Source organism: Saccostrea cucullata, unplaced genomic scaffold (genome assembly GCF_032062105.1).
Source record: "Saccostrea cucullata isolate Sc308-1 unplaced genomic scaffold, CSIRO_AGI_Scuc_v1 ctg4594, whole genome shotgun sequence".
Classification (NCBI taxonomy): Eukaryota; Metazoa; Mollusca; class Bivalvia; order Ostreida; family Ostreidae; genus Saccostrea; species Saccostrea cuccullata.
Window position 1 is genome coordinate 17,341 of NW_026940767.1, and position 26,497 is coordinate 43,837.

The 26,497-nt window shown below is 34.2% G+C and overlaps 1 protein-coding gene across 1 annotated transcript; it reads right to left on the reverse strand.

Moving 5' to 3' along the window:
• Positions 1-300: 300 nt before the first annotated feature.
• LOC134256260 (serine-protein kinase ATM-like) lies at positions 301-25,008 on the reverse strand. Its single transcript, XM_062738912.1, has 7 exons — positions 24,838-25,008; positions 14,813-14,971; positions 7,383-7,505; positions 7,007-7,215; positions 842-1,052; positions 636-755; positions 301-390 (listed from the first exon to the last, which is right to left on the reverse strand). The coding sequence occupies exons 1-7, from the start codon at positions 25,006-25,008 to the stop codon at positions 301-303; spliced, it is 1,083 nt and encodes a 360-aa protein (XP_062594896.1).
• Between the last annotated feature and the right edge of the window lie 1,489 nt (positions 25,009-26,497).

Sequence of the window (26,497 nt, forward strand, 5' to 3'; positions counted from 1 at the left end):
TGTTCTCCTTCACTCAAAGATGCTTATGCCAAAATTGGTTGAAATATGTCCAGCGGTTTCAGAGAAGAAGCTGAAAATGTTCAAATGTTAACACATGATGCATGGCAGATGAAAGGGATAGCAATAGAGTGACTCAGGTGACCTATAAATAGACAATATAGGCATTGTTTCATTGTGGTACAATACACATTCCATATTGTACAGCCCTTGTAAACTCTGCCAATGCTTGACAGACCTGATTTTCACTGTCACTGGTCTGACTATTTTTAGCCAGTCTACTTTTGCTGCCAGCATTCCTCCTTAGTAGCTCTGAATCTCTTTAGCATTGACTAAAGCAAAAATACAGAACAGAGTATGGTGGGGATGATCAACAGCTGTGTGATGAATAATCTGAAAACAATAAAATCAGAAGTATAAAAAGTATCGATAGCAACAAATTTGAAAACAAGATCAAAAGATCTTTTAAATAATCTTCACCCAGCAAAGTTAAAACTGAACAAAATATATGATTTGGAATTGAGAGGCCAATGTTGTAACAATTTGAGAGTTCCAATGATTAGATTGAAATTGTCTTTAATAGTTACATGTTTATATATTACTGAATCTCTTTCTTTTGATGTTCAGTAAAGACCTACTTTTTGCAGTGTTTTCTGTAGAGAGGGAGATTGATCAGCAGGTGGATTAGTGTCCATTCTAGCACACAGTTGGTACATCAAACTCAGAAACTTGTAGGATTTAATATTGTCCATGTTTATCTAGGATTTTAAGAAGCAAATTAATAGAGACGAAACACTATACATGTCACATATTCTGAGTGAAATATGTTCTCAAAATTCATTACCATAATCAAACCACTAATGTCTGCATAGGTAGGATTACTGAACCATAGGGATACCAGACGGAATATGCGGATATCGTGTTTGTCCCCATGCTTCAGACATTTGATATAGTTCTGGACAGCCTGTTTTAGGCATCTCCATCTATCCTCCTCCATAGCATTCAGTTCTGACTGATCTATCTCACTCTGTTTGCTTAAAGTTCTATAATATCGACTGAAAAAAGAATTTTAATTTTATTTGACCAAATAAAAACTGCAAAATCATATGTAATGAAATACATGGAGAAAACAAACAGTATTTTAGCTCAAAAGTCCATTAAACATTACAAAATAGGAGCAGAGCAAACATGGACCTCCAAAACATCAGAGGTGGAATCAGGTGCCATGGAGGAGTGAGCATCACCTGCTGACAGATCACTCTCACCAAGTGTTCCTTGTCATGTTCAGGAAAAAAACCCAGAAGTATCTGTGGACAACTTGGTGTGTTAGCTAGTAGATTTTGATTTTTTTAACCCCCCTCCCCCAACTTCTCTTTTTACCAACATTAACAAGTGCAATTTTACGATCAGGGTCAATAATACAGACCCTGAGACGTGCTACCTCCCCACACGCTTGCTGCATGAACGGTACACGAACGCTACATGATTTGCACGAAACGCTGCATGGTTTGCACGAAACGCTACACAATTTGCACAAAACACTTTGCACGAAACGCTTTGTACAGGTTTCTCACACGCTTTGTACATGATTCTACACGTTTTGGCCTCGGTTTGGATTTTCTACTCGGAATCTCTCGGACATTATTACGGTTTTATTGTTGAAATATTAATTACATCTCAATCTCACAAGCTAGTTTAACAGCTGTTTAAATTAAAATTCAGTAAACAGCAGTATTAATATATAGAACGATAGAAATATTCAATACTCTGACAGTTGTAATTAATTAATAAATAATTGTCAATAAATAATTTTGTATTTATTTAACCAGTTGTATAGAGATAGAATGCCGATATCATGGTGTACGTATTTTATTCGCAGGCTTACTCACTGCATTATAAATTATTATTTTTATATATTGTTATTCATTACAATACGCTTCTTGCAAATTAATATTTTTACATGTATTATATTGAACAAAAATTTAATTTCTTACTTCAGGTAGCTACAACTCATTTGTTGATTTTAAATAACAGTCATTGATTAAATTGCGTTTGCTTTCCGTAGGCAGATTACATTTCTTGTTTTTTTTTTTTTAATTAAATAATAAAATTTGTCTATATAATTTATCCAAAAAATGATTACTTTAGGGTCCATTTTATTGCTAAATGTATATTACATGTCAGTAAAAGTGCAGAACAGATTTAGTCAGGTTATCATTTCAGTTAATTCAATGTAGATCTAAAGTTACACATACGGATATATTAGAAAGAAAACTGAAATATCCTAGATAAAATAAAAAAAAGGCCTGAAGGGCCATAATATACAATGATTGACATGGATGTAAAATGTAAGGAAATGTAGTATTAGAATATTACTTAGTGTTTCATCAGAAATTTCTTACTGCAAGGGTGGGGGTTCGCTGAATTGACGGTATATACGTTTCTTGGCAGTTGAGTTTATTTTTTCTAAATTCATATTTAAATGAAAAATACAAATTCACTAATAACCTTTTTTAAAGGTAAATAAAAGCTAAATATATAGATTTTGAACAAATTGTCAGTTTTTGCTTAAAATTATTCTACAATAGAGTTTTTCATATAAAAGAGATCTAATCACGAAAAATTGTTCTATTAAAATTTTCTATAAAGCCATTGTCTTTTTACTGTTTTATGTTACGGTATTGTGCTAATTTTGCTATCTACAAATAGGCCTAATGACCCTCCCTTATTTTTTAATGTGTCTACTCTTGCAGTTATCTTGAAACTTTTTGTTCTCATTATGTAGCACCAATGTAATGCTTACTGCATGAAGATATTGTCACTATGGAGCGCTTCTGAATAGTGTATATAGAAGCACATGCGTTGGAAAAGTGCTTTCCATATATGGAAGTAAATTATAGAAACATTGATAATGTTAATCACACGTTTCAGTTTTCAGTACATGAATGCAAAAATTATGTGTTTAAATGATGATTTTTTTTTTTAATGTCGGAGCATCTATGTTATTTATAGAATGACCTGCGAATGTTGGAAAACCCCACATGTACATTAACAATTAAGTGTATTCCTTTTACCGTTCGTACTATCTGACAGCCATCTGCAGTTACATTTTATGGTTATTAATTAATATTTTCATCAACTACAAGCTTGATATTTAGTAATATATGCCAGTGATTAAATTGCAATGAACAAAAATTGGCAGTTAGGCTATTGCATCATACCCCATGCCACGATATGCATTGAGTTTACAACATTGAGTTGGCGGGAGATCGTGATCGCGTTATTGCCAGGCAAAAACGGCCTTAGGAAATCACTGCTTTTAGCAGCTGTTTAAACAGTTTGTAAGGTAATATACATTTAATCTGTGTTCCTACGAACTATCTGGCGCAATAACGTACTCCCAACAGAGTTCTCTTTCTTTCATTTAGATTGACGCTGTTGACACATACGGTCAGAAGATATTCTTCCGCATCCTCACAAGAGTTTATTCAATTTAGTTTTTTTTTATTTGGTTTATCTTGTCTTCAGTGGCGAAAATTAAATGAAAATAACAAGGTTTTTGATTAAGGACTTGGTGAGTAATTTTCACAACAAACGTAGAATAAAATTAAAGAAAAGACGAGGACTATTTTATCTTGCTCATGTCTACTAGAATACACAGTGAACTCTTTGCCGTAAAAATACACCGGGAGCTATAATGGCTTCGTAAGCCATAAAAATGATTTACAAAACAAATAATATACAATATGATTCATAATTTACTTCTGAACTTTAAAATATTATTTTCTTGAGAAGACTAGCAAATCAGTACTACATGTATTTACGGCTAGAAATTCATATTTGCTAATAAAAGATTAAATCCATGGACATAAGTTGTACCCATTAAATAATAATCAAACTTTATTTCATCTCCAAAACTTTTCAGGAATGCAACATGTACATGTCACAAAACAGGTATGTTCAGTTCCATGTACTCGGAGCCCGTGGTTGCTTTTGTAAATGACGTTGATCACAATTGAAAAGGAGGAAAGAAGATTTCAATATATTTTTAAGGGGTGTGGCGGCGCACACAATTAACAAAAGATTTAAAAGAGAATGCAAGAGTCAAACATTATTTATATATAGAAAAATCAAACATTTATTTAAACTAATGTTAAAGTTAACTACAAATTGAAAGACTGTACTATAATTTTCTTTTGACCCCCCCCCCCACTACACACACACACACACTCCCCGGGAATATCTAAACCTGTGCTCGACGGTGCAAGTGAATTAAAATTCTAATCCATTTATTTGATAATAATGAACAACGAATTATATGTATTAAAAGGTATTAAATGACACATCGTTTCTGAACTTTCTATCAAATACTTTAAATGTAAAGACAAGAGCGGATATCTTTCTTCTTAAAATAAATATATGTGTATATGTATGAATACTGGTATATATTTCTTTCTTTGAGAAAAAAGATATCTAAAAACCATAATCGCATTGATAGTATATTGAACTCATTGCCCTTGAAATTGTTGTACATGTACATTATGTATAATTAATTTGAACACATTTTCTTTAGGAGAAAAAAAACGCAAACGAATGTATTATACATTACCTAGGGGTGGGACGATTATATACCGATACACCGATACATACCGATATTTTCCTCTAAGATACGGTTTTCGATACAAGCATGCAAATATCAGTACGAAATGATACACGAACGACCCATCCAAATTGAAAATGGAAGTACCTGTCCTCGGAAAATGGCGGCTTGTACGAAGCAAAGAGATGATGTTGATTATTGAAAACACGCTTTAGAACTAATAAGTCGTTGGTTAGGGGTAAAACGTTTTCACTTTAAAGCAGCCTCGGAAGATTAGACAAGAAAAGTTCAGTATGTAATGCGTGCTATACACAGAAAGTATCGTTTCCAGAACATTTGGTATTATTAATTGTTAGTCCATCTCGTACTTTTTTTTTGTAATCTCAACTTTGCTACAGACTTCAGCAATTAATAATAATGTAAATGTGATGCTTTTTAAAGGTACTTGGACACAGATTTGAAGTCAATATTTTCTCTATAATATTACGACTTATATATTTTAATAGCATTTCACACAAAAATTAATAAAAAATCTTATTTCATGTAAAAGTTATTAATACTTCAAATTTTTCGGCGGGTTTGATTGACACATGCTTGCACTTTCACAAATTTTAACCTTAATATTAATCCTTAGGAAAAGTGGCAATCTTGTGTATTAATGAGAGATATTTAAACTTTTATCCAGAAAAATAATTTTATTCAGAGTAGAGATGTTAGAAAGAAAACTCCTTCACAAGTATCGTCATTCCGAACTAAGAGTTGCGTACAGGATTTAGCAAATCGAGCACACTCGTGTTATGTACACAGTTTTTGTAAACAGGGCACGAGTTATGTTTTTGTTCATGTGTACAATTCACCGGGTGTGTTCTATATCGTCACAGTCTGCTTACCACAACTGCACGGACTGAGAGTATATTGTGTGTTTGTTTTGCTTTCGAACATGTCTACTCTGAATTTTCTGCATTACAGTATTAATATTTATCATTTATACACAACAAGATTGCCACCTTTCCTAAGGATTAAGAATAAAATTAATTTGTAAAAGTGCAAGGACGTGTCAATCAAACCCGTCAAAAAATTTGAAATTTTAATATCTTTTAAATGAAATAAGATTTTTCATTTATTTTTGTGTGAAATGCTATTAAAATATATAACTCGTAACATTATAGAGAAAATAATAATTTCAAATCTGTGTCCAAGTACCTTTAAGTGAATCTAATGTAGCATCTAAGTTCTAAGTTCTCTAATGAATTACACAGCTATTTGTAAATAAACAACTTCTTAATAGTAATTTGGTAATAATAATATGTACATGTATTATTGTTTTTGTAAAGTTTTAGTTAATGAAATTGATGAACTTCAAGTATTAATTTCAAAAGCACACATGACTTGATATAGAATAATTTGATGATTTAATGTCAAGACAAAAAGAAAAAAAAATAATTTAGCATAATATCGAGATATGCATCGTATCGTGCTACTGTATCGAGATACGTATCGTATCACAAGATCTGTGTATCCTCCCACCCCTAACATTACCGTGTAATTTCATTTACTTATTCCCATTTTTAACTCCTAAAATACCACAAGTATAACTAATAAAATAATAACACAATTTGACATCATGACATCTACTTCCGAATGAATCTTACACATTTCTTACATGATTCTTACACGAAAGTCGCACGTTTCTCACACGCTTGCTACACGACTTGCACAAAACGCTCGCACGACGCTACACGGTTTGCACGAAATGGAAAGCGCATGAAAGTTACACGCTTTTTTTGGGTAGTAGCACGTCTCAGGTCTGTAACAATGCAGTGCATCTTTCAAGTCATTTAGTCAGAAGGATCTTAAGTTATGGTCTGGTCTTGTTTTTCTTAATTTGACCTTGAATGAAGAAGGTGGTTTAGGTCATTTTCAAACAAATCTTCAATTACATTATTCCAATTGGATTACATGCGCTGATATTTTTTTCAATAAAATATCAAATATTTGCCAGATTCGATGTGCTGCCTATTAATACAATAATGCCTGTTTTTTTAGTGGACTGCCTCTTAATTCTTTACTGTTTCTTATCAATTCTCGGTAAAATAATTTGAAAAGTTCAGAAAATGGCACAGATTTGTTTTAAAATTGATTTTAATGATTTGGGGGCTTTATTTTGTAACCTTGATCTTGAGCCTTACAAAGGCTGATTTGTTAAACAGGTTGACCCCAATGGGTTGGAGAAAAAAAGTGTCGACCTATCATTAAAATAATTATGGTAGGAACTTCCAGTGTTTTTCCATAGCAGTTATATCCCAGACAAGATTTCAGACAGACAGACAGACAGATAAGGTGATTTCCATATATTACAGACAGTAGGGGTGAATGGACACATCACTACAGCTTAAGTTAGATATTTACTCTTTCTCAAGATTGTCCATTCCAAGCTGTTGCATCCTTGTTATTTCCTTTTTTGCCTTTGTCATCAAGTTCTGCTTGGCTTCAAATGTACTTGACTTCATGTAGTTCACAATGTGTTGATACTGACCATCAGCAAACCGAGCCAGAGAAAGATACGCATCTAGAATTGTATCCCCTTTCTCCTCCAAGCTCTCTAACAAACTCACTGTCTGAAGGAATATCATTTTGTCATCATTCCAAAGTCCTCATTCTCAAAGCATAGATAATTTCTGAATTCACGGGACAAAAAAGCTTACTACAATTTAAGTATTCCTTGCCTCATTTCTTCCATAAATTTGAAAATAACCTTGTACATCACAACGTGACAATATCTTACCTTTTCAAGATACTCTTCCATAATGGTGTTGGGATCTTCTAAATTAGTTTCTGCTGCCCAGTTTCCATACATACTGAGGACTCTAGGGTACAGCTTTGCTGCTTCCAAGTTGCTTTCTTGTTTCTTATTGAAATAAAAAAAATAAAGTGCCCCATCACTGCATGATACGCCTGTCAAATAATTTCTATCATCATGAACAGTTTAAAGTGCAAGAAAATAATGTCAATCTTGATTCCATGATTTTCCCATTCCTTAAAGTATTTGATGTTTACACCCCTGTGGTGAAGGCATTAATTATAAAAAAATGTTACATCATAAATGTGTTAGACCTTGTCGTATCCCCATCATATTAAGCAATATCAAATTAGTCTTTTTAAAACAACTTAATCTATACCAAGTTAAAGCTGAACAGGATTCGTAAAAGGAATTTGTCCACCATTTTTGTTCCCGAGTCTCGCTACTCTGCAGACCCCTATATATAGGGCAAAACTTAGACACTGTTCAGTGTAATCAGTCGAAACCGAAGAAGATGGACGTATGCTATACAGCACTCGGTAGCAAGAATAATAATGTAATATTTGGTCTAATGCAGGAAAATAAGATACCAAATAAGTTTACAATTATAGTTGTATAAGTCAGTGCAGTATACAAACACGTAACTGCAAAATAATATAAACAAAGGTAATGCAAGATAACCAGCACGAACACGGGTCGCCATTCCACACCGATGCCCGTGACAATAAAGCAGTCAGGTGTAACAAATGCGACGAGTATACCCTAGTATTGATGTATCATAGATTATGCTATCGAAAATGGCGTATGCCTATTTACGAGTCGTGTTCAACTTTAATTTTGAAACTACAAGGCTGGCCATCAAATGACATATGCTATAAACTGACAAGCAGTTCTCCTGTCTTATTCCCAAAGGAAACAGATAAGAGCTGCTTGATCAGAGATGCTCTACAGAAATGACTGAGACAGCTAGCCTTCTTACATTGAACTCATTAATCTTTAACTGGATGCTTGTCCACTCATTACTCCCAAGGGATGAATGGATCAGAACTATCTACCATAAAACATTTTTTTTTAAAATACTGCATCATAATTTTTTTTTAGATTTAATGTCAGACAGGTTTTAATCTGCAATTCATATAGACAAATGGACATGCTAATTCCAACCCCACTCAAATAAAATGAGTTTTAAAAATATTATATATAATATCAGATTAGTTTACTATGCAATATCAAATTAGTTTTAATTACTCTTCATCAAATTCATTTTAAACCTTGGGCTAGCCAACAAGAACTATCTTTAATTCAACAGGCTGACACCCATTTGCCCAATTCCAAAGGGATATAGATAACACCTGCTTGATCAGAGATGCTCTACCAGTTACCTCCTCACACTAAACTCATTAAGTTCTCTCTGATTTGACAAGCAATTTTCTGTTATCAAAATTCTTCTTGACCAGCGCTTTATAATTATACCTATGGGAGAGATGGAATTTCTCTTATAACATACATTACATTAAATTTTGTTACTGTTATAGATTGCTGTAAAGTATACAGCTCTGCATACTTTTTAAACTCACATGGTTTTACGCACAAATAAAGGTCATATGTTTCCAAAAATATTTTATAGCATAATAGCAAAACAACAAGGTAATGCACATAAACTGTATTTGATATCCTTTGTCAAGGTAACACACCCCTTAAAAAACTGAATGATTTTTTTAAAAGACTCTCTTAAAAGATTTTAAGCAAAAAAACAAGAGGCCTATGGGCCACATCACTCACCTGAGCACTAAGGGTAGGAAAAAGTAGAAAATGGCTTTTTATTGTAAAGTTTAAATCCAAAAGTAGTCCCATGACCAATCATGGATTTGCTATTTTTTAGAAAATGATTTTTAAAGAATTTTCCTATACATATCTTTAAAAAATTTGGTCGGCCATTTTGGCCCCGCCCTACCCCCGGGGGTCATGATTTGAACAAATTTGAATCTACACTACCTGAACATGTTTCCATATAAATATGATGAATTATGGCTTTGTCATTCTTGAGAAGATTTTTAAAGAATTTTCCTATATATTTTTATGTAAAAGTTTGGTCAGCCATTTTGGCCCCGCCCTACCCCCGGGGGTCATGATTTGAACAAATTTGAATCTACACTACCTGAACATGCTTCCATATAAATATGATGAATTATGGTTTTGTCATTCTTGAGAAGAAGATTTTTAAAGAATTTTCCTATATATTTCTATGTAAAACTTTGGTTGGCCATTTTGGCCCCGCCCTTCCCCCGGGGGTCATGATTTGAACAAACTTGAATCTACACTACCTCAGCATGCTTCCATATAAATATGATGAATTATGGCTTTGTCATTCTTGGGAAGAAGATTTTTAAAGAATTTTCCTATATATTTCTATGTAAAACTTTGGTTGGCCATTTTGGCCCCGCCCTATCCCCGGGGGTCATGATTTGAACAAACTTGAATCTACACTACCTAAGCATGCTCCCATATAAATATGATGAATTATGGCTTTGTCATTCTTGAGAAGAAGATGTTTAAAGAATTTTCCTATATACTTCTATGTAAAACTTTGGTCGGCCATTTTAGCCCCGTTCTACCCCCGGGGGTCATGATTTGAACAAATTTGAATCTACACTACCTGAACATGTTTCCATATAAATATGATGAATTATGGCTTTGTGATTCCTGTTAAGATTTTTAAAGAATTTTCCTATATATTTCTATGTAAAAATTAGGTCGATCAATTTGGCCCCGCCATACCATAGGGGTCATGATTTGATCAAATTTGAATCTAAACTACCTGAAGATGCTTCTATATAAATATGATGAATTATGGCTTTGTCATTCTTGAGAAGAAGATTTTTAAAGAATTTTCCTATATATATCAATGTTAAACTTTGGTCGGCCATTTTAGCCCCGTTCTACCCCCGGGGGTCATGATTTGAACAAATTTGAATCTACACTACCTGAACATGTTTCCATATAAATATGATGAATTATGGCTTTGTCATTCTTGAGAAGATTTTTAAAGAATTTTCCTATATATTTTCATGTAAAAGTTTGGTCAGCCATTTTGGCCCCGCCCTACCCCAGGGGGTCATGATTTGAACAAACTTGAATCTACACTACCTGAACATGCTTCCATATAAATATGATGAATTATGGCTTTGTCATTCTTGAGAAGAAGATTTTTAAAGAATTTTCCTATATATTTCTATGTAAAACTTTGGTCGGCCATTTTGGCCCCGCCCTACCCCCGGGGGTCATGATTTGAACAAACTTGAATCTACACTACCTGAGCATGCTTCCATATAAATATGATGAATTATGGCTTTGTCATTCTTGGGAAGAAGATTTTTAAAGAATTTTCCTATATATTTCTATGTAAAACTTTGGTCGGCCATTTTGGCCCCGCCCTATCCCCGGGGGTCATGATTTGAACAAACTTGAATCTACACTACCTGAACATGTTTCCATATAAATATAATGAATTATGGCTTTGTCATTCTTGAGAAGATTTTTGAAGAATTTTCCTATATATTTTTATGTAAAACTTTGGTCTGCCATTTTGGCCCCGCCCTACCCCCGGGGGTCATGATTTGAACAAACTTGAATCTACACTACCTGAACATGCTTCCATATAAATATGATGAATTATGGCTTTGTCATTCTTGGGAAGAAGATTTTTAAAGAATTTTCCTATATACTTCTATGTAAAACTTTGGTCGGCCATTTTGGCCCCGCCCTACCCCCAGGGGTCATGATTTGAACAAACTTGAATCTACACTACCTGAGGATGTTTCCCCCTAAGTTTCATCTTTCCTGGCACAGTGGTTCTGGAGAAGAAGATTTTTAAAATATGCCACCAAATTTTCATTAATTCCCAACTATCTCCCCTTGAATGAGGGCGTGGCCCTTCATTTGAACAAACTTTAATCCCCTTCACCCAAGGATACTTTGTGGCAAGTTTGGTTGAAATTGGCCCAGCGGTTCTTGAGAAGAAGTCGAAAATGTGAAAAGTTTACAGACAGACAGACAGACGGACGCCAGACAAAATGTGATCAGAAAAGCTCACTTGAGCCTTCGGCTCAGGTGAGCAAAAAAATGATGCAAAAATTATAATGATTCTTCAATATCATTTTAAAAATTCATTTACTATAGTTTTTGCAGTAGTATGTGGTATGTATGTAATATTTAATTCAATTCTTAAACATTAATATTTTTCAATGAACTTTGATTATATATCATTTTCCTCTCGGTTTCATTGGGATCTAGTGACAAAAAAGGATAAGCTGCACATGGAAACCATGCAAAAAGGTAAGATTATTTATTATTTCTTTTTAAAAAAAAAACATGTTATTGTTACTATTGAAAAGATTTTTTCCTACATTTTTGGACTTTGTTATTTTGAGTAAGACAAATCTCTCTTGATGCTAGACTTCAGATCATTACTTTGAGAAATGCAAAATTAACATGGAAAGAAGTAGAACAATAGATAACAGCTGAGATACTGCATCTCCATCTCACACTACGGCCTCATGTGACGGTATAAGTTACATGGCACATTGCATGACTTGCCTAGACAAGGGAGAAAAAGCAAAGTCACCCACAGACAAGAAAGAGTGATAAAGAACCTAGCGTTGCAAGATAGGAGATTTACAAAAAGAGAGCTGAAAACAAAGATTGTAACCAGGATATCCTTAAGTGAAATGACTCTAAGAAAGAACAAGAGGCCCATGAGCCTTATAGGTCACCTGAGTATCCCATAAAAACTTTACAACAATTGAATTTGATTCATGTTTTAAACCTGAGGCCATGAAATTCACAATTTCGAAAGAGGCACTATTGCTTATCATAATTGTACACTTAGAATGCTTACTTTGGTTACTTAATACCCAGAGGTAAATCAAAGTAACAAAGAGAAAATGCATTTCCACTTTGTAACCAGTTGTGCACTCTATCCCACAGGAACCACAGACCCTGGGCTTATATACTGTACAGGGGGAAAATAACTCGCGGTGTTAATATTCGCTATATTCACGGTGTGAACAAATCCGTGAATTCAAGAAACAGTGAATAAATTGTCAATAATCTCCATGTTTTATTTGGAAAATTGAGAATAGACTACGATAGATTTATATAGGTGTTCGTGCAGTCCGTGGTCATTTCAGTAATTGCGAGTAGTACTGTCATTCAATTAATTTTAATTATCACGCTTTACTTTAATTCAAATCGGCAGATAATAATTTGTGTTTTTCAGAAGCTGTTTTAATAGCTAACGCTACATGTTTCATCAATCAAAACACGTGAGCCATGGATTTTGATTACCCGTGCGTAACTTATGTTACCACGTGTATTTGTTACCTGCATTCTCATGCATATTAGTTCATGTAGTTTTTATCGACATTTTGGTTTTTAAAAATCGTTCAAATACATATCGAACTTACTGACGAAGGAAGTGTGGAGGGATATTATTTTGTAGAACTACATAAAAAGTTTTATTTCTGTCCAGTAGTTTTTCGCTGCGTTGTATTGAAGATCTCGGGTGCACATGCACTCATCTTAATAGCATATAGGAAAGTCATTTAACGTTTAGGGACTATTTATAACTGCACTTGTGTTAATTAATTATTTATAAAATCTAACAATTTTATAATAACTTACCCTGTTATTCGTGAAATAAAGACATAACGCTTATTAATATCGTTTACCTGTAGCTATGGTATGGATTAAATGGAGACAAGGGAAGTAACTTTTATTATTACATACCAAATTCCGCGAATTCAAGAAACCGCGATCGTGTCAGATGAGAGAAAAACGTGAAAATTACAACCCGTGAAATTAATCCCCTATACAGTATTTCAAAATTTTGGAAATTTTAATATCATGAATTTTATTTCATCATAAATTGTTGATTAATACCAAATTTCAAAGCATTAATATATTTTCAGACTATGTACCCCCCTCCATATACCTCTGACCCAGGGGCCCAGAAATTAACCGTTTTGGAAAAGGCAGCTTTCTTCATCATAATATGTACTTAGATGATTGGCATAATACCCAGGAGCAAAGGAAAAGATTTTCAAAGAATTCATGCATTTTCATTATATAAACATTAGAGCCCCACCCTAACACAAGAAGCCCTAACCCAGGGACCCTGAAATTCATAAATCTCAAGGAGGCATCCTTCCTCCTCATAACTATGTACATAGAAAAGAAGATTTTCAAAGAAATAATTCATTTTCACCATGTAATCTTTATAGCCCCGCCCTAGCACTAGAACCCCTGACCCTGGGCCCATGAAATTCACAATTTTGGAAGAGGCAGCCTTACTCAACATACATATGCACTTGGTTAATTTATTAATGCCCATGAGCAGAAAAGAAAATTTTCAAAGAAATAATTCATTTTCACTATATAATATCTTTATAGCTTCGCCGTAGCACTAGAACCCCTGCCCTGGGGCCATGAAATTCACAATTTCGGAAGAGGAAGTATTATTAAACATAACTATGCACTTGGTTAGTTTATTTAATGCCCATGAACAGAGAAGAAGAATTTCAGAGAATTTATGCATTTTCACTATATAATCTATATAGCCCTTCCCTAGCACTAGAACCCATGACCCTGGGCCCATGAGATTCACAATTTGGAAGAGCCAGTTTGACTGCTTAATGTCCAGGAGTAAAGGAGAAGATTTTTTAAAGATTACAATAATTTTAGTGGTTTTGGCCCCACCCCCCAGACCCCAGGGGGGCAGGGACCAGGAAATTCACAATTTATGTTCCCCTTCACCAATAAATGCTGTATACCAAATTTGGTTGAAATTGGTTCAGTGGTTTCAGAGAAGAAGCTGAAAATGTTCAAACGTTAATGCACAATGCACGGTGATGGATGAAAATGAATATCAATTGGTCACTTAGGTGACCTAAAAAGTTAAACAAGTATGAAATTGAGAGCTACATTCCTGCTAAAAAGCCATAAATTTAGAAAGAACAGAAACAAAGATGTTTGCAAACGACAAGACATCACAAACACATGATGAAGAAAGATTGGGAAAGTGATGTGTTTTCAGATGAAAGTTTGTTCAAATCTTACTTTACAATGACAGGAAAAATAGGTTGAGTTTGCATGGAGAAGAAAAGCTGAAAAGGATGATTCAAAATGCCTACAGTTACTGTGAAACATCCATATATCCAAATTTCATGCTGGGGAGTTTTTGGAGCAAACGGAGTTGGGGTTTTGAAAAAATATGAGGGAAACAATTTCATAAAAGCTGTAATGTTTTAAAGTTTATATCAACATGAGTTGGATCATATAGCAATAATAATTACCCAAGCCTTCATTTTCATATAACATTAAACTGTCATCCTCACACATGAGAAAGTAAACCTTACTTGCTCTAACATCTTCAATATCTTCTTTGTTAAGTGTTTGGCAATGTTTTGTTCTCCTCTGGACCAGAAAAGTTTTGCTTCTTCAGTCAGTTTATCAACTTGCATTTGGAAATCTGAGGCTTCACAAGATTTCAATTTACTGACAACTCCTTCAGCAACCTAAAATGTAAACCTCAACATGAGCAGAGCCTAAAACATACCAGTAGACCTCAACATTAACAGCCACTCAAGTTTATAACTTGACACAAGCAGAGTCTAAAACATAATCCCAAATAAAAGCAAAATCTAGAATATAAACCCCAAGATAGGCAGAGCCTAAGATACGAGGGGTGATCAAAAAGTTCGCGAACTAGTTCAATATTTACAAAACCATAATTCAGATCAGAATGAAATTTGGCACACATAAAGTCATACACATGTTCTATTAATAGCATATGTAATGATTCAGAAATGTTTTGCCCCATGTTTGTGATGTCACAATGTGCAGATGATGTCAATATGAAGAACACTTGTGACAAAAAATGATTGACTGTGTAGAAGTATTTAATAATTTGTATGGAGTTTATGTAGACAAAAGGCTTGCCAGATGTTTTGTCATGAATTGGATTGATTGTTTTAGTGAAGGAAAGGGAAATGTTTAAAATGGATATTTGTTCTGTTGCCCAGTGAAAGCAAGCTGTGGAAGAGATGTGCTATTTGTTTAGCAATTTGATATAAAAGATCGCCAACTTACAGTTAGAAAATCAGTTGAATATCTTAATTAACACTAAGATAATTATTAAATCCCTAAAGTATCTTTACTGTAGACTTAAAACAAGTAATAACAAGCTAATTCAGAGAATTTGTGTCCCCCGCTTATGGAAAAAGTAAACCATACGCAGTTCGGGAAGGGGGGGGGGGGTGTCGGATCCCCTTGACTGAATTTGTAGAATTATTAAATGTATACATGTATACATGTATACTGAAGCAAATAAAGTATGCCAATATGGATATAAAGGTTTGATTGCTTATTCTTTATTATGTGTATAGAAGATTCTTTTTATATGGAATATTTATCACACTGTAATGATAATTTTATGAGTTTGTACAAGCCAGACCTAATAAATTTTTCTTTTCACATGCATAATACTATCATTTAGTAAAAAAAATGTATTTTTAAAAAAAATGGATCGTTCGGGATGCGAACCTGAGACCTCTTACAAGTGAAGAGAGAGACATACCACTAGACCATGGAGCCTCTTTAATCTAGCGAGAATGATATGCAAATATGAAGTCACATAGATGTACATATTAACGTTCGATATTGTCAGAATCTTACACAATGCATGGTGTCTTATTAAAGTTTATAAAACAGTTCTAATATATGTAATAAAAATATTAAGTCCATCAAGAACCTGTTTAATACGTAATGACTCTCCTCATGCCCCTGTGCTAAAAATAGCGACATGTAATACAATAAATACTAATAAAACAAACAGGGCGGGACACTTTGAGAGGGGAGAGAGAGGTCCTAGGGAGTTTTGATATAAAATTACATTGCATAAGCTCAAAATCTTCTTGAAATATCGCCCGGAAATGATAGTGTTTCATACAGACAGAATGTATAAATTTACAACCTAGAACTTTGACCTTTTGACCTCAAAATCAATAGGGGTCTTCATTAGGCCACAGGGAGTTGTTATGTAAAATTTCATTGCAAAAGCTAAACAGGTTTTCGAGATATCGCGCAGAAAGGAAAGTGTTATAACAGAGAGAATTTGCGAATTTATGACCTTGACCTTTGACCTTTTGCCCTCAAAATCAATAGGGGTCTTCTTTAGTCGATAGGGAGTTGCTATGCAAAATTTCATTGCAAAAGCTCAAAGGGTTCTCGAGATATCGTGTGGAAACGAAAGCGTTACGAGACAGAAAGACGGACGGACCCAAATTAATATCCCCCACTTTTCAAGCGGGGGACAAAAAAAAGTACTTCGAAAAAAAAAATTGATTGCCCAAGATGCGAACCCGGGCCCTCTCACATGTGAAGCGGGAGATATACCACTAGACCATGGAGCCGCTTTAAACTTGCGAAAATTATATGGAAAGATGAAGTCACATACATGTATATATTCACGTTTGATGTTGTCAAAATTTTACACAATGCATGATATCTAATTTAACCTGTATTAAACAGTTCTAAGTGATGTAATAAGAATATAAAGTCCACCGAGAACCTGTTTTATACGTAATAACTCTCCTCATGCCCCTGTGCTAAAAATAGCGACATGTAATACAACAAATACCAATAAAACAAACGGATGGGGACACTTTGAGAGGGGTGAAAGAGGTCCTAGGGAGTTTTGGTTTAAATTACATTGCAAAAGCTCAAAATCTTCTTGAAATATCGCCCGGAAATGATAGTGCAACAAACAGACAGAATATATAAATTTACGACCTTGAACTTTGACCTTTTGATCTCAAAATCAATAGGGGTCTTCCTTAGGCCACAGGGAGTTGTTAAGTAAAATTTCATTGCAAAAGTTCAAAGAGTTCTCGAGATATCGCACGGAAACGAAAGTGTTATAAAAGACAGAATTTGCTTATTTATGACCTTGACCTTTGACCTTTTGACCTCAAAATCAATAGGGTTCTTTTTTCATCCATAGGGAGATGCTATGCCAAATTTAATTGCGAAAGCTCAAAGGGTTCTCGAGATATCGTGTGGAAACGAAAGCGTTACAGACAGACAGAAAGACGGACAGACAGCTAGACGGACGGACAGATAGACCAAAATTAATATCCCCCACTTTTCAAGCGGGGGACAAAAAACGGGGCGGGACACTTTCAGTTTGAGAGGGGAGAGACAGGCACTGGGAATTTTTGGTATGAAAATATTTTTGTCCCCCGCTTGAAAAGTGGGGGATATTAATTTGGGTTTGTCCGTCCGTCCGTCTTTCTATCTGTCTGTAATGCTTTCATTTCCACACGATATCTCGAGAACCCTTTAAGCTTTTGCAATGAAATTTAGCACAGCAAATTCCTATGGACTACAAAAGACCCCTGTTGATTTTGAGGTCAAAAGGTCAAAGGTCAAGGTCATAAATAAGCAAATTCTGTCTGTTATAACACTTTCGTTTCCGCGCGATATCTCGAGAATCCGTTGAGCTTTCGAAATTAAGTTTTACATAACAACTCCCTGTGGCCTAATGAAGACCCCTGTTGATTTGAGGTCAAAAGGTCAAAGTTCAAGGTCGTAAATTTATACATTCTGTCTGTATGAAACACTATCATTTCTGGGCGATATTTCAAGAAGATTTTGAGCTTATGCAATGTAATTTTATACCAAAACTCCCTAGGACCTCTCTCACCCCTCTCAAAGTGCCCCGCCCCTTTTGTTTTATTAGTATTTATAGTATTACATGTCGCTATTTTTAACACAGGGGCATGAGGAGAGTTATTACGTATAAAACAGGTTCTCGGCGGACTTTATATTCTTATTACATCTATTAGAACTGTTAAGTTTAATAAAGGCTAAATAAATCAAACACCATGGATTGTGTAAAATTTTGAGAATACCGAACATGAATACATACATGTATGTGACTTAAGTTCTGCATAGACTTGATTCTATATGAAGCGATTCCATGGTCTAGTGGTATGTCTCTCGATTCACATGTGAGAGGTCCCGGGATTGAATTTTGCCGGGAATCCAGAATTTTTTTTCTTTTTTTTAAAAAATACTTTTTTTCTTTTTTTTTTTTTTTTTTAATAAATGATAGTATTAAGCATGTGAAATGAAAAATTTATGAGGTTATAAAATCATCATTACAGTGTGATAAATATTCCATATTAAAATAATCTTCTATACACATAATAAAGAATAAGCAATCAAATCCTTATATGCATATTGACATACATGTATTTTATTTGCTTAAATATACATGTATACATTTAATAATTCTACAAATTCAGTCAGGGGGATCCAACTTTTTCCCTAAGTTGGGGACAAAATTGTCTGAATTAGCTTGTTGGTTTAAAAATATATTCATTGCAAAAGCCCGAAATCTTCTTGAAATATCGCCCGAAAACGATAGTGTTACACAACAAGAGGCCCAAGGGCCTTGAATCGCTCTTCTGATAAATTATACAATCTATCCTAAACCTAAGATGCAACAACTGACAAAGTTTGATGATTCTTAGCCAGTTAGGGCTGAAGATATTTAAATGTAACAATAAAATACTATAAGTAGGTCATGGTGACCTATTTTTGATTGAAATTTTCTGAGGACACACGATGCATTCATTGACAAAGTTTGATGATTCTATGCCAATAAGTACTTGAGATATTCAAAAGTGGGTCACAGTGACCTACTTATTGGTCAACATACTCCGAAAACCCAAGGCGCATCAACTGATAAAGTTTGACAATTCTAAGCCAATAAGTACCCTAGAATACTTAAATATAGCCATTAATGTCACAAGAAGGTCACCGTGACCTATTTTTTGATCATCATTCTCCGAGAACCCAAAATGCATCAAATAACAAAGTTTGATGATTCTAAACCAATAAGTACCCGAAATACCTAAATATAGCCATAAAATGTCAAAAATAGGTCACCTTGACCTACTTTTTGGTCGACATTCTCCGAAAACCCAAGATGCATCTACTGACAAAGTTTGATGATTCTAAGCCAATCGGTAACTTAGATATTCAAAAGTAGGTCACCATGTCCTACTTTTTGGACAACATGCTCCGAAAACCTAAGATGCATCAAATAACAAAGTTTGATGATTCTAAACCAAATAGTACCTGAGATATATAAAACTATCCATAAAATGTCAAAAGTAGGTCACTGTGACCTACTTTTTGGTTGGAATTCTCTGAAAACCCAAGATGCATCTACTGACAAAGTTTGATGATTCTAAGCCAATAAGTACCTGAGATATTTATATATAGCCATAAAAAAAAGTAGGTCATCGTGACCTACTTTTTAATCGTTAATCTCCAAAAACCCACGATGCATCAACTGACAAATTTTGATGATTCTAAGCCAATTAGTACCCGAGATACTTAAATCTAGCCATAAAATGTCGAAAGTAGGTCACAGTGACCTACTTTTTGGTCGACATTTTCTGAAGACCAAAGATGCATCAATTGACAAAATTTGATGATCATAGGTCTAATAGTATTGACAGTATGCCTTTTAAGCAATTTGAAAACAAATGCTTGCAGACATCAAAAAGTAGGTCACAGTGACCTACTTTTTCATAAATATGTTTTAAGTCATCTAGTTGCATCAACTAACAAGATTCGGTGATTCTAAGCCTCTCCGTGTCTGAAATAATGGGATTAAATGTTTTAGAGAAGATTAGTCATAAAATTCAAAAAGTAGGTCACGATGGCCTACTTTTAAGTTGATGTTATTTGTGGACCCAAGATGCACCAACTGACAAAGTTTTATGATCATAGGCCTTAAAGTGTCCAAAATATGCCTCCAAATCAATTTGAAAACAAAAGCCCGTAAAATTAAAAAAGTAGGTCACCGTGACCTACTTTTGTATTAACATGATGTCAAGTCCTGAGATGCATCAACTTACAAGATTTGATGATCCTTGTCTTTATAGTAAGCAAAATATACAAGTTTTTAATAAGTGTAAATTTTGGTCAACTTTGAACTGACCTTGTATCTCGCCCAGGGTCAAACCCAGGGTCATGCCTTGGATAATTTTTAATTTTCAACATATCCCAACCCTTGTATGTAAGTTTGGTGAAAATCTGCCCGGTGGTTCTGGAGAAGAAGATTTTTTAGCAACCAGTACTTTTGGTTTTATAAGGCTGATTATCTCCCCTTGTTTTAGGGTCCCAGCCCTAGTTTTAGTATAAATGGTAGCCCTTGGCCCAAGGATACCCTGTGACAAATTTGACAATAATTGGCCATGGGGTTCTTGAGTTATGGCCAATTTTCTAAAAAGTTACCGCACACCGCACGACGCACACCGCACAGATGGCCATAGCATTAGTTCTTTGAGCCTTTGGCTCAGAAGAGCTAAAAACAGAATGTATAAATTAACGACCTTGAACTTTGACCTTTTGACCTAAAAATCAATAGGGGTCTTCCATGGGCCACAGAGAGTTGTTATGTAAAACTTAATTTCGAAGCTCAGCAGATTCTCGAGATATCGTGCGGAAACGAAAGTGTTATAACAGACAGAATTTGCAAATTTATGACCTTGATCTTTGTACCTTTTGAACTCAAAATCAATAGGGGTCTTCTCTAGTCCATAGGAAGATGCTATGCCAAATTTAATTGCTAAAGCTCAAAGGGTTCTTAATATATCGTGTGGAAACAAAAGTGTTACTGTACAGACAGAAAGACAGACGGACGGACGGACAAACCCAAATTAATATCCCCTACTTTTCAAGCGGGGGACAAAAAAGAAGGCACCCCTACTATATTCACATTGAATAAACGACCCTCCAAAGACAGAGGATTTGAGTTTTGATGGTCACCATGCTCATTCTGGAAAAGGATATCAACTAGAGCAAAGCTCTTTGCAACAAGTAGGTCTTCCGTCCTGTTTGACCGGAAGTAACTTTTATTTGAAAAAAAAGAGAAATGACATCTCTAATGATTTAAATCTTACAAATCTATGTTGAAAATTGCAAAAGTAAGCCATTTTTTGCTACTTCCTGTTTGACCGGAAGTGACGTCGACAGACGGAAAATAAAGTTTTATGCTTCCAGTGACAATTTCCCCAAAACATGTCAAAAATGGCAAAAATATGCAGTTTGGGACTACTGCCAGTTCGGCCGGAAGTGACGTCACAGGACGTATTTTGATGACATCAGTAGATTTTACCAGAGATTTTCAACAACTTTGCTTTTTTGATGTATAACAAATTCTCAATACCTTTTGAGATATCTGGAAAAAAATTTTGGCCCCTCTAGATCCCTTAATTAAGGGGTCAATTAAATGTTCTTATAACATTTGTAAGATTTCTAATTCTGCACAAAATGTTCTATATATTTTAACAAAATATTTTTAGTTTAGAAGATAGAAGACAAAATATGAGTAATTTTTTGCTCTTTTAAGCGTTCTAATTTTTTGACCCCTAATATGGAGCCATTTTGATTAGAGCCTAAATCGAAAAACAAAAACCAATGTGCACAACTTCAATTCTTCTATTATCTAAAATCAGTAGAATTTCTGCTCCAGCTTTAGCCTTTGTCTGGAAACGAAAGCCTATAAATTTTCGTTTAAAGGGAAATAACTTAAAAGCGGAAGTGACTTTTTGAAATTTTAGACAGCATTCTGATAGAGTTTTGTAACTTCTAGTATCTCTGAAAATTTGAGCGAAATCAATTGAGAAATGAATGAGATATGAGGCTTCAAAGTTGGCGATACTAGGAAGTGGAAGAAAAAAAAAAGAATAATAATCTTTACCAACAGAATTATGTACACTAGGTCTTCCGTTGGAAATGGAAGACCTTAATTTGCCATTATCCACCCATACTATTGCCAAGTATTTTGGCCATTTCTGAAAAATGGACTGTTTTTGTTATAAATAATAACTTGCATGGTAAGAAATATCAGAGTCTGAAAAAACTTGAAGCTTCTGTGGCAGAACGGTACAGTGCATTTCATGTGACCGCCTATATCACGTGATCAGTGCATGGGCAGAACAGCTGCAGATGCATGTTAAAATCGGAGAGGACTACTATTGAAAAAATTTCAACATTAAAATTATATCATTTTTTTTTTCAAAGTTATTCAATTAGTTCACAAACTTTTTGATACCCATTGTATAATCCCCAACATGAGCAGACCATAAAATATAAATCTCAACATATAAAGCAGAGACTAAAATATAAATGTCAACATGAGCAGAGCCTACAATACAAAACAAAAATAAAGACCATGCAGAATGTAACCTAAAATTTAAATCTCTAATAACAGTAACCAAAGCCTCATAGGGAACTTCTACATCTATACAGGTACAAGAGGCCCATGGGCCTTAAGGTCACCTGAGGATCATGTAACAACTTTCCAGAAATTGAATTTAGTTCTGTTTGAAAAAGAGGCCATGACATTCATAAGTTTGAAAGAGGCACCATTCCTCATCATTACTATACACTTAGAAACTTAGAGAGTACAATAAATTTATACCCATAGGCAGAGTGCGAGAACACAAAACTAGAGGCACATGGGCAACATTGATCACCTGAGCACAAGGGCTAGGAAAAAGCACAAATCAGTTCACTATTAAACCAGAAGTATCAATGTCGAGACTGAAGCTCTACTGGTTTGTTCTTATAGAAATGGAAGGGAAAAGTTCTTAAGCTGTTGGGAATTAAAACTTTACCACAGTATAAAAAGAATAATGATCCTTGATTAAGTCTTTTTATGTTCTTAGTATAGTCTGCTTGCATGCCATATTATATTATAATCAGATTTAAACTGCAGGAGGAGTAGCATTTTGAGATTCTTTTAACAGAAATTTCTATTTTTAGTTACCATGGCAACACTGTTCATCGAAATCAAAAACCGATATATAGAATTATGTATCTTAGCGTAGTCTACTTGATGTGCCAAGTTATATTGACATCAGACCTTAAAACATGTAGGAGGAGTAGCATTTTTAAAGAATTTCACAGAAATTTCTATTTTTAGTGACAACGGCAACACCGTTCATCGAAATCAAAAACTGATGTTACAGAGCTATGTATCTTACAGTAGTCTACTTGTATGCCAAGTTATATTGAAATCAGACCAAAACTGATAGCAAATAAAGTTTTAAAGAATTTCACAGAAATTTCTATTTTTAGCCAACAACGGCAACACCGTTCATCGAAATCAAAAATCGATATGACAGAATTTTTGTACAAATATTATTTTTTATTTTGGGTCTACTTGTGTGAATATAAAGTACATATATATTGAAATCAGACCAAAAATGATAGATATCATTTGCATACCACAGTAGTATTTTGAAAGAATTTTACAGAAATTTCTATTTTTATTAACCACGGCAACACCGTTCATCGAAATCAAAAACCGATACACAGAATTATTTATCTTAGTGTGGTCTACTTGTGTGCCAAGTTATATTGAAATCAAACCAAAAATGAAAAAGGAGTAATTTGATGAAAGAATTTCACAGAAATTTCTTTTTTAGTAAGTTTAACGGCAACACCGTTCAGTCATGTTTAAATTATCGAAATACAAATTAAAAATCAAAAACTTTGTGCTGTTATCATTGAAATCACATTTAAAATGAAATTAAATTTTGTATGAATTCAATAACAGAAAGAAATATATTTTATGTGAGTCACAAAACACCTTTCTTTGAAATCAAAAACCGATATATAGTAATTTAAAGATATAGCTGCATGTAGTCTACTTATGTGCCAAGTTATATTGAAATCAGACCAAAACTGTAGGAGGAGTAGCATTTTGAAAGAATTTCACAGAAATTTCTATTTTTGCAACAACGGCAACACCGTTATCGAAATCAGAAACCGATACACAGAATTATGTATCTTAGTGTAGTCTACTTGTGTGCCAAGTTATATTGAAATCAGTGCCAAAACTGTTGGAGGAGTAGCGTTTTGAAAGATTGTTTACAGACAGACAGACCTCCTTGTAGAAAACCACTAGCTCAGACCCCCCAACAGACGGACGTACCAGGACGCATTACTATCGCATAACCCCTGGTACATATGACCAGTCAAGCTAAAAATTTGCTTGGGGGAGATTTAAATTTTATACTATAAATTGAGGATGCATCAGTTTCAAAGTCTTGTGTGTTTGGTTAATATTGACAATTTAGGATTTCCTTTGCCCAGGGATGCTTTGTATCAATTTTTTGTTTAAAATTACCTAATTTGCATTTGTAAAAAATAGAAAATGTGAAAAGTTTACAAATTGGGCCTTACAGCTTGTACAGACATATAAACTGTTGGGTAGATCTGCATGGATGATGGACAATGGGTGATCAGAAAAGATTGAGCTTTCACCTCAGGTGAGCTAAATAAGACAACATACAAGGTATCTCCTATTCTGTATTGCAAGTCTTGTTAGGCATAGTAAACTTCTGCATGCAGACTTGTACTGCATCTGTTTGGATGGGTAGCACCTGGAGTACCGAGAGTACTTGATTAAGTGTAGATCAAACTCATTAAAGGAGGGCCTCTCTTGTGTCCACTTTGTCAGCATATTATCAAATTAATTCTTGGCTGTAAATACAAATTATAGAATGGCTTTTTACAATCTTCAGAGATTTGTAATGCAGATAAAATGGTCGCATTTGTGACCAAAAAATGGGACTGGACACCTATTCTCCATTAATCTGTCCAATTAACAAAAGAAAGTATGGGAGCCAATGCTCATCTAGCAATGCCCAACTTTATCATGTTTATATATACAAGATTTCTATTCAAGACAAAGTTTACGGATAAACAGTAAGTACTGATATCTGATTTGAACAAAAATCATATGGACCATATATGTAAGGCGACAAAGAATGTGCTAAAATTTCAAGCATCTGCAACTCTTAAAATTTGCATTTCAAAAAAAAGCTAAAAAATTTATTTTTGGTATGGACAGACACGCGGATAAACAGGAACTTGACATTGAATTTTAAAAAATTGTAAACACATGTGGAATGCCTTAGCAAAGAAGGTGAGCTGTCAAATTTTTAGCATCCGTGATTAGTAGTTGCTGAAAAACTGCATGTCTCAAAAATTTTTGTGTTGCTGATATATACAGATGCACAGATAAACAAGTTTTTGACATCAGATTTGAACAAAAATGGATCCCACCATATGGCTAGCCTCAGCAAAGTATGGCTGCTGTAAAATTTACCGGTAGCATCTGCTGAGTAGCTGCTGATAACAGGTAATAATCAAATTTGTTATGTATGGTACAGACAGATAGAGGCAGTGTACGAAATTCTCATTATCCGCATAAAAAGTGTACTAAAGACGGGAGATACCAGATGTGGAAATTTTACTGTGCATCAGCCCGCTTGGACGCACTAATTTTACCCTATTCCCTCCCATATTTTGCAGATAAATGGTTTATAAGGTAAAGATCAAATTTTCAATATACATGCATAAATAATACGGTGACCAGGAAAGACATAAACTAAAATAAAATTAATAAATTGTAAAGATATATGAAAGCAAGTACATTTTAATCTAATTTCCTCTGTTTTCACGCATGAAACGATATCTGCGTATTTTGAGATTCAGTGACTTAAAAAATCCTACAGGATCAACACAGTATATAAAAGCCCTTGAAACTGCAGAGCAACTTGAAAGTACCTGTAGAAGACTTCTTTGAATAATTCATATGTCTATATTAGACAAATTAAGCTAGTGTATTTCAAAATATGAACTTTAGCCAAGGTAACATGGTGAGCTTTATTCAATGCTTTGTTATAACTACTTTGTTTTAATTAAATTAAGAATGCAGGATCTAAGAATCCATCTAATTCATTCTCAATATTTTTACCCATTTAATAATTTAAAAAAAAGTTTTAATATAGAAATAACACATTCATTTTTTTTTAAAATATAAGTTTAATGGCAAATAAAATCCAGGAAACAGTTCTCTTGCTCCTTATAATGAGAATTATAATTGTTCTTTCTTTTTAGTTAAAATAAAGCAGACTTGTTCTTCAGAATATTAGTGTTCTGTTAAT

Bases quoted from the DNA above. Each gene is read 5' to 3' on its own strand.
- LOC134256260 (XM_062738912.1), bottom strand. From the start codon at position 25,008: ATGCTGACAAAGTGGACACAAGAGAGGCCCTCCTTTAATGAGTTTGAT. The intron at 14,972-24,837 runs GTATGTTGTCTT...TTTACATTTTAG, and splicing joins TACAGAATAGGAGATACCTT to GTTGCTGAAGGAGTTGTCAG. The intron at 756-841 runs GTAATGAATTTT...TTAAAATCCTAG, and splicing joins ACATTAGTGGTTTGATTATG to ATAAACATGGACAATATTAA.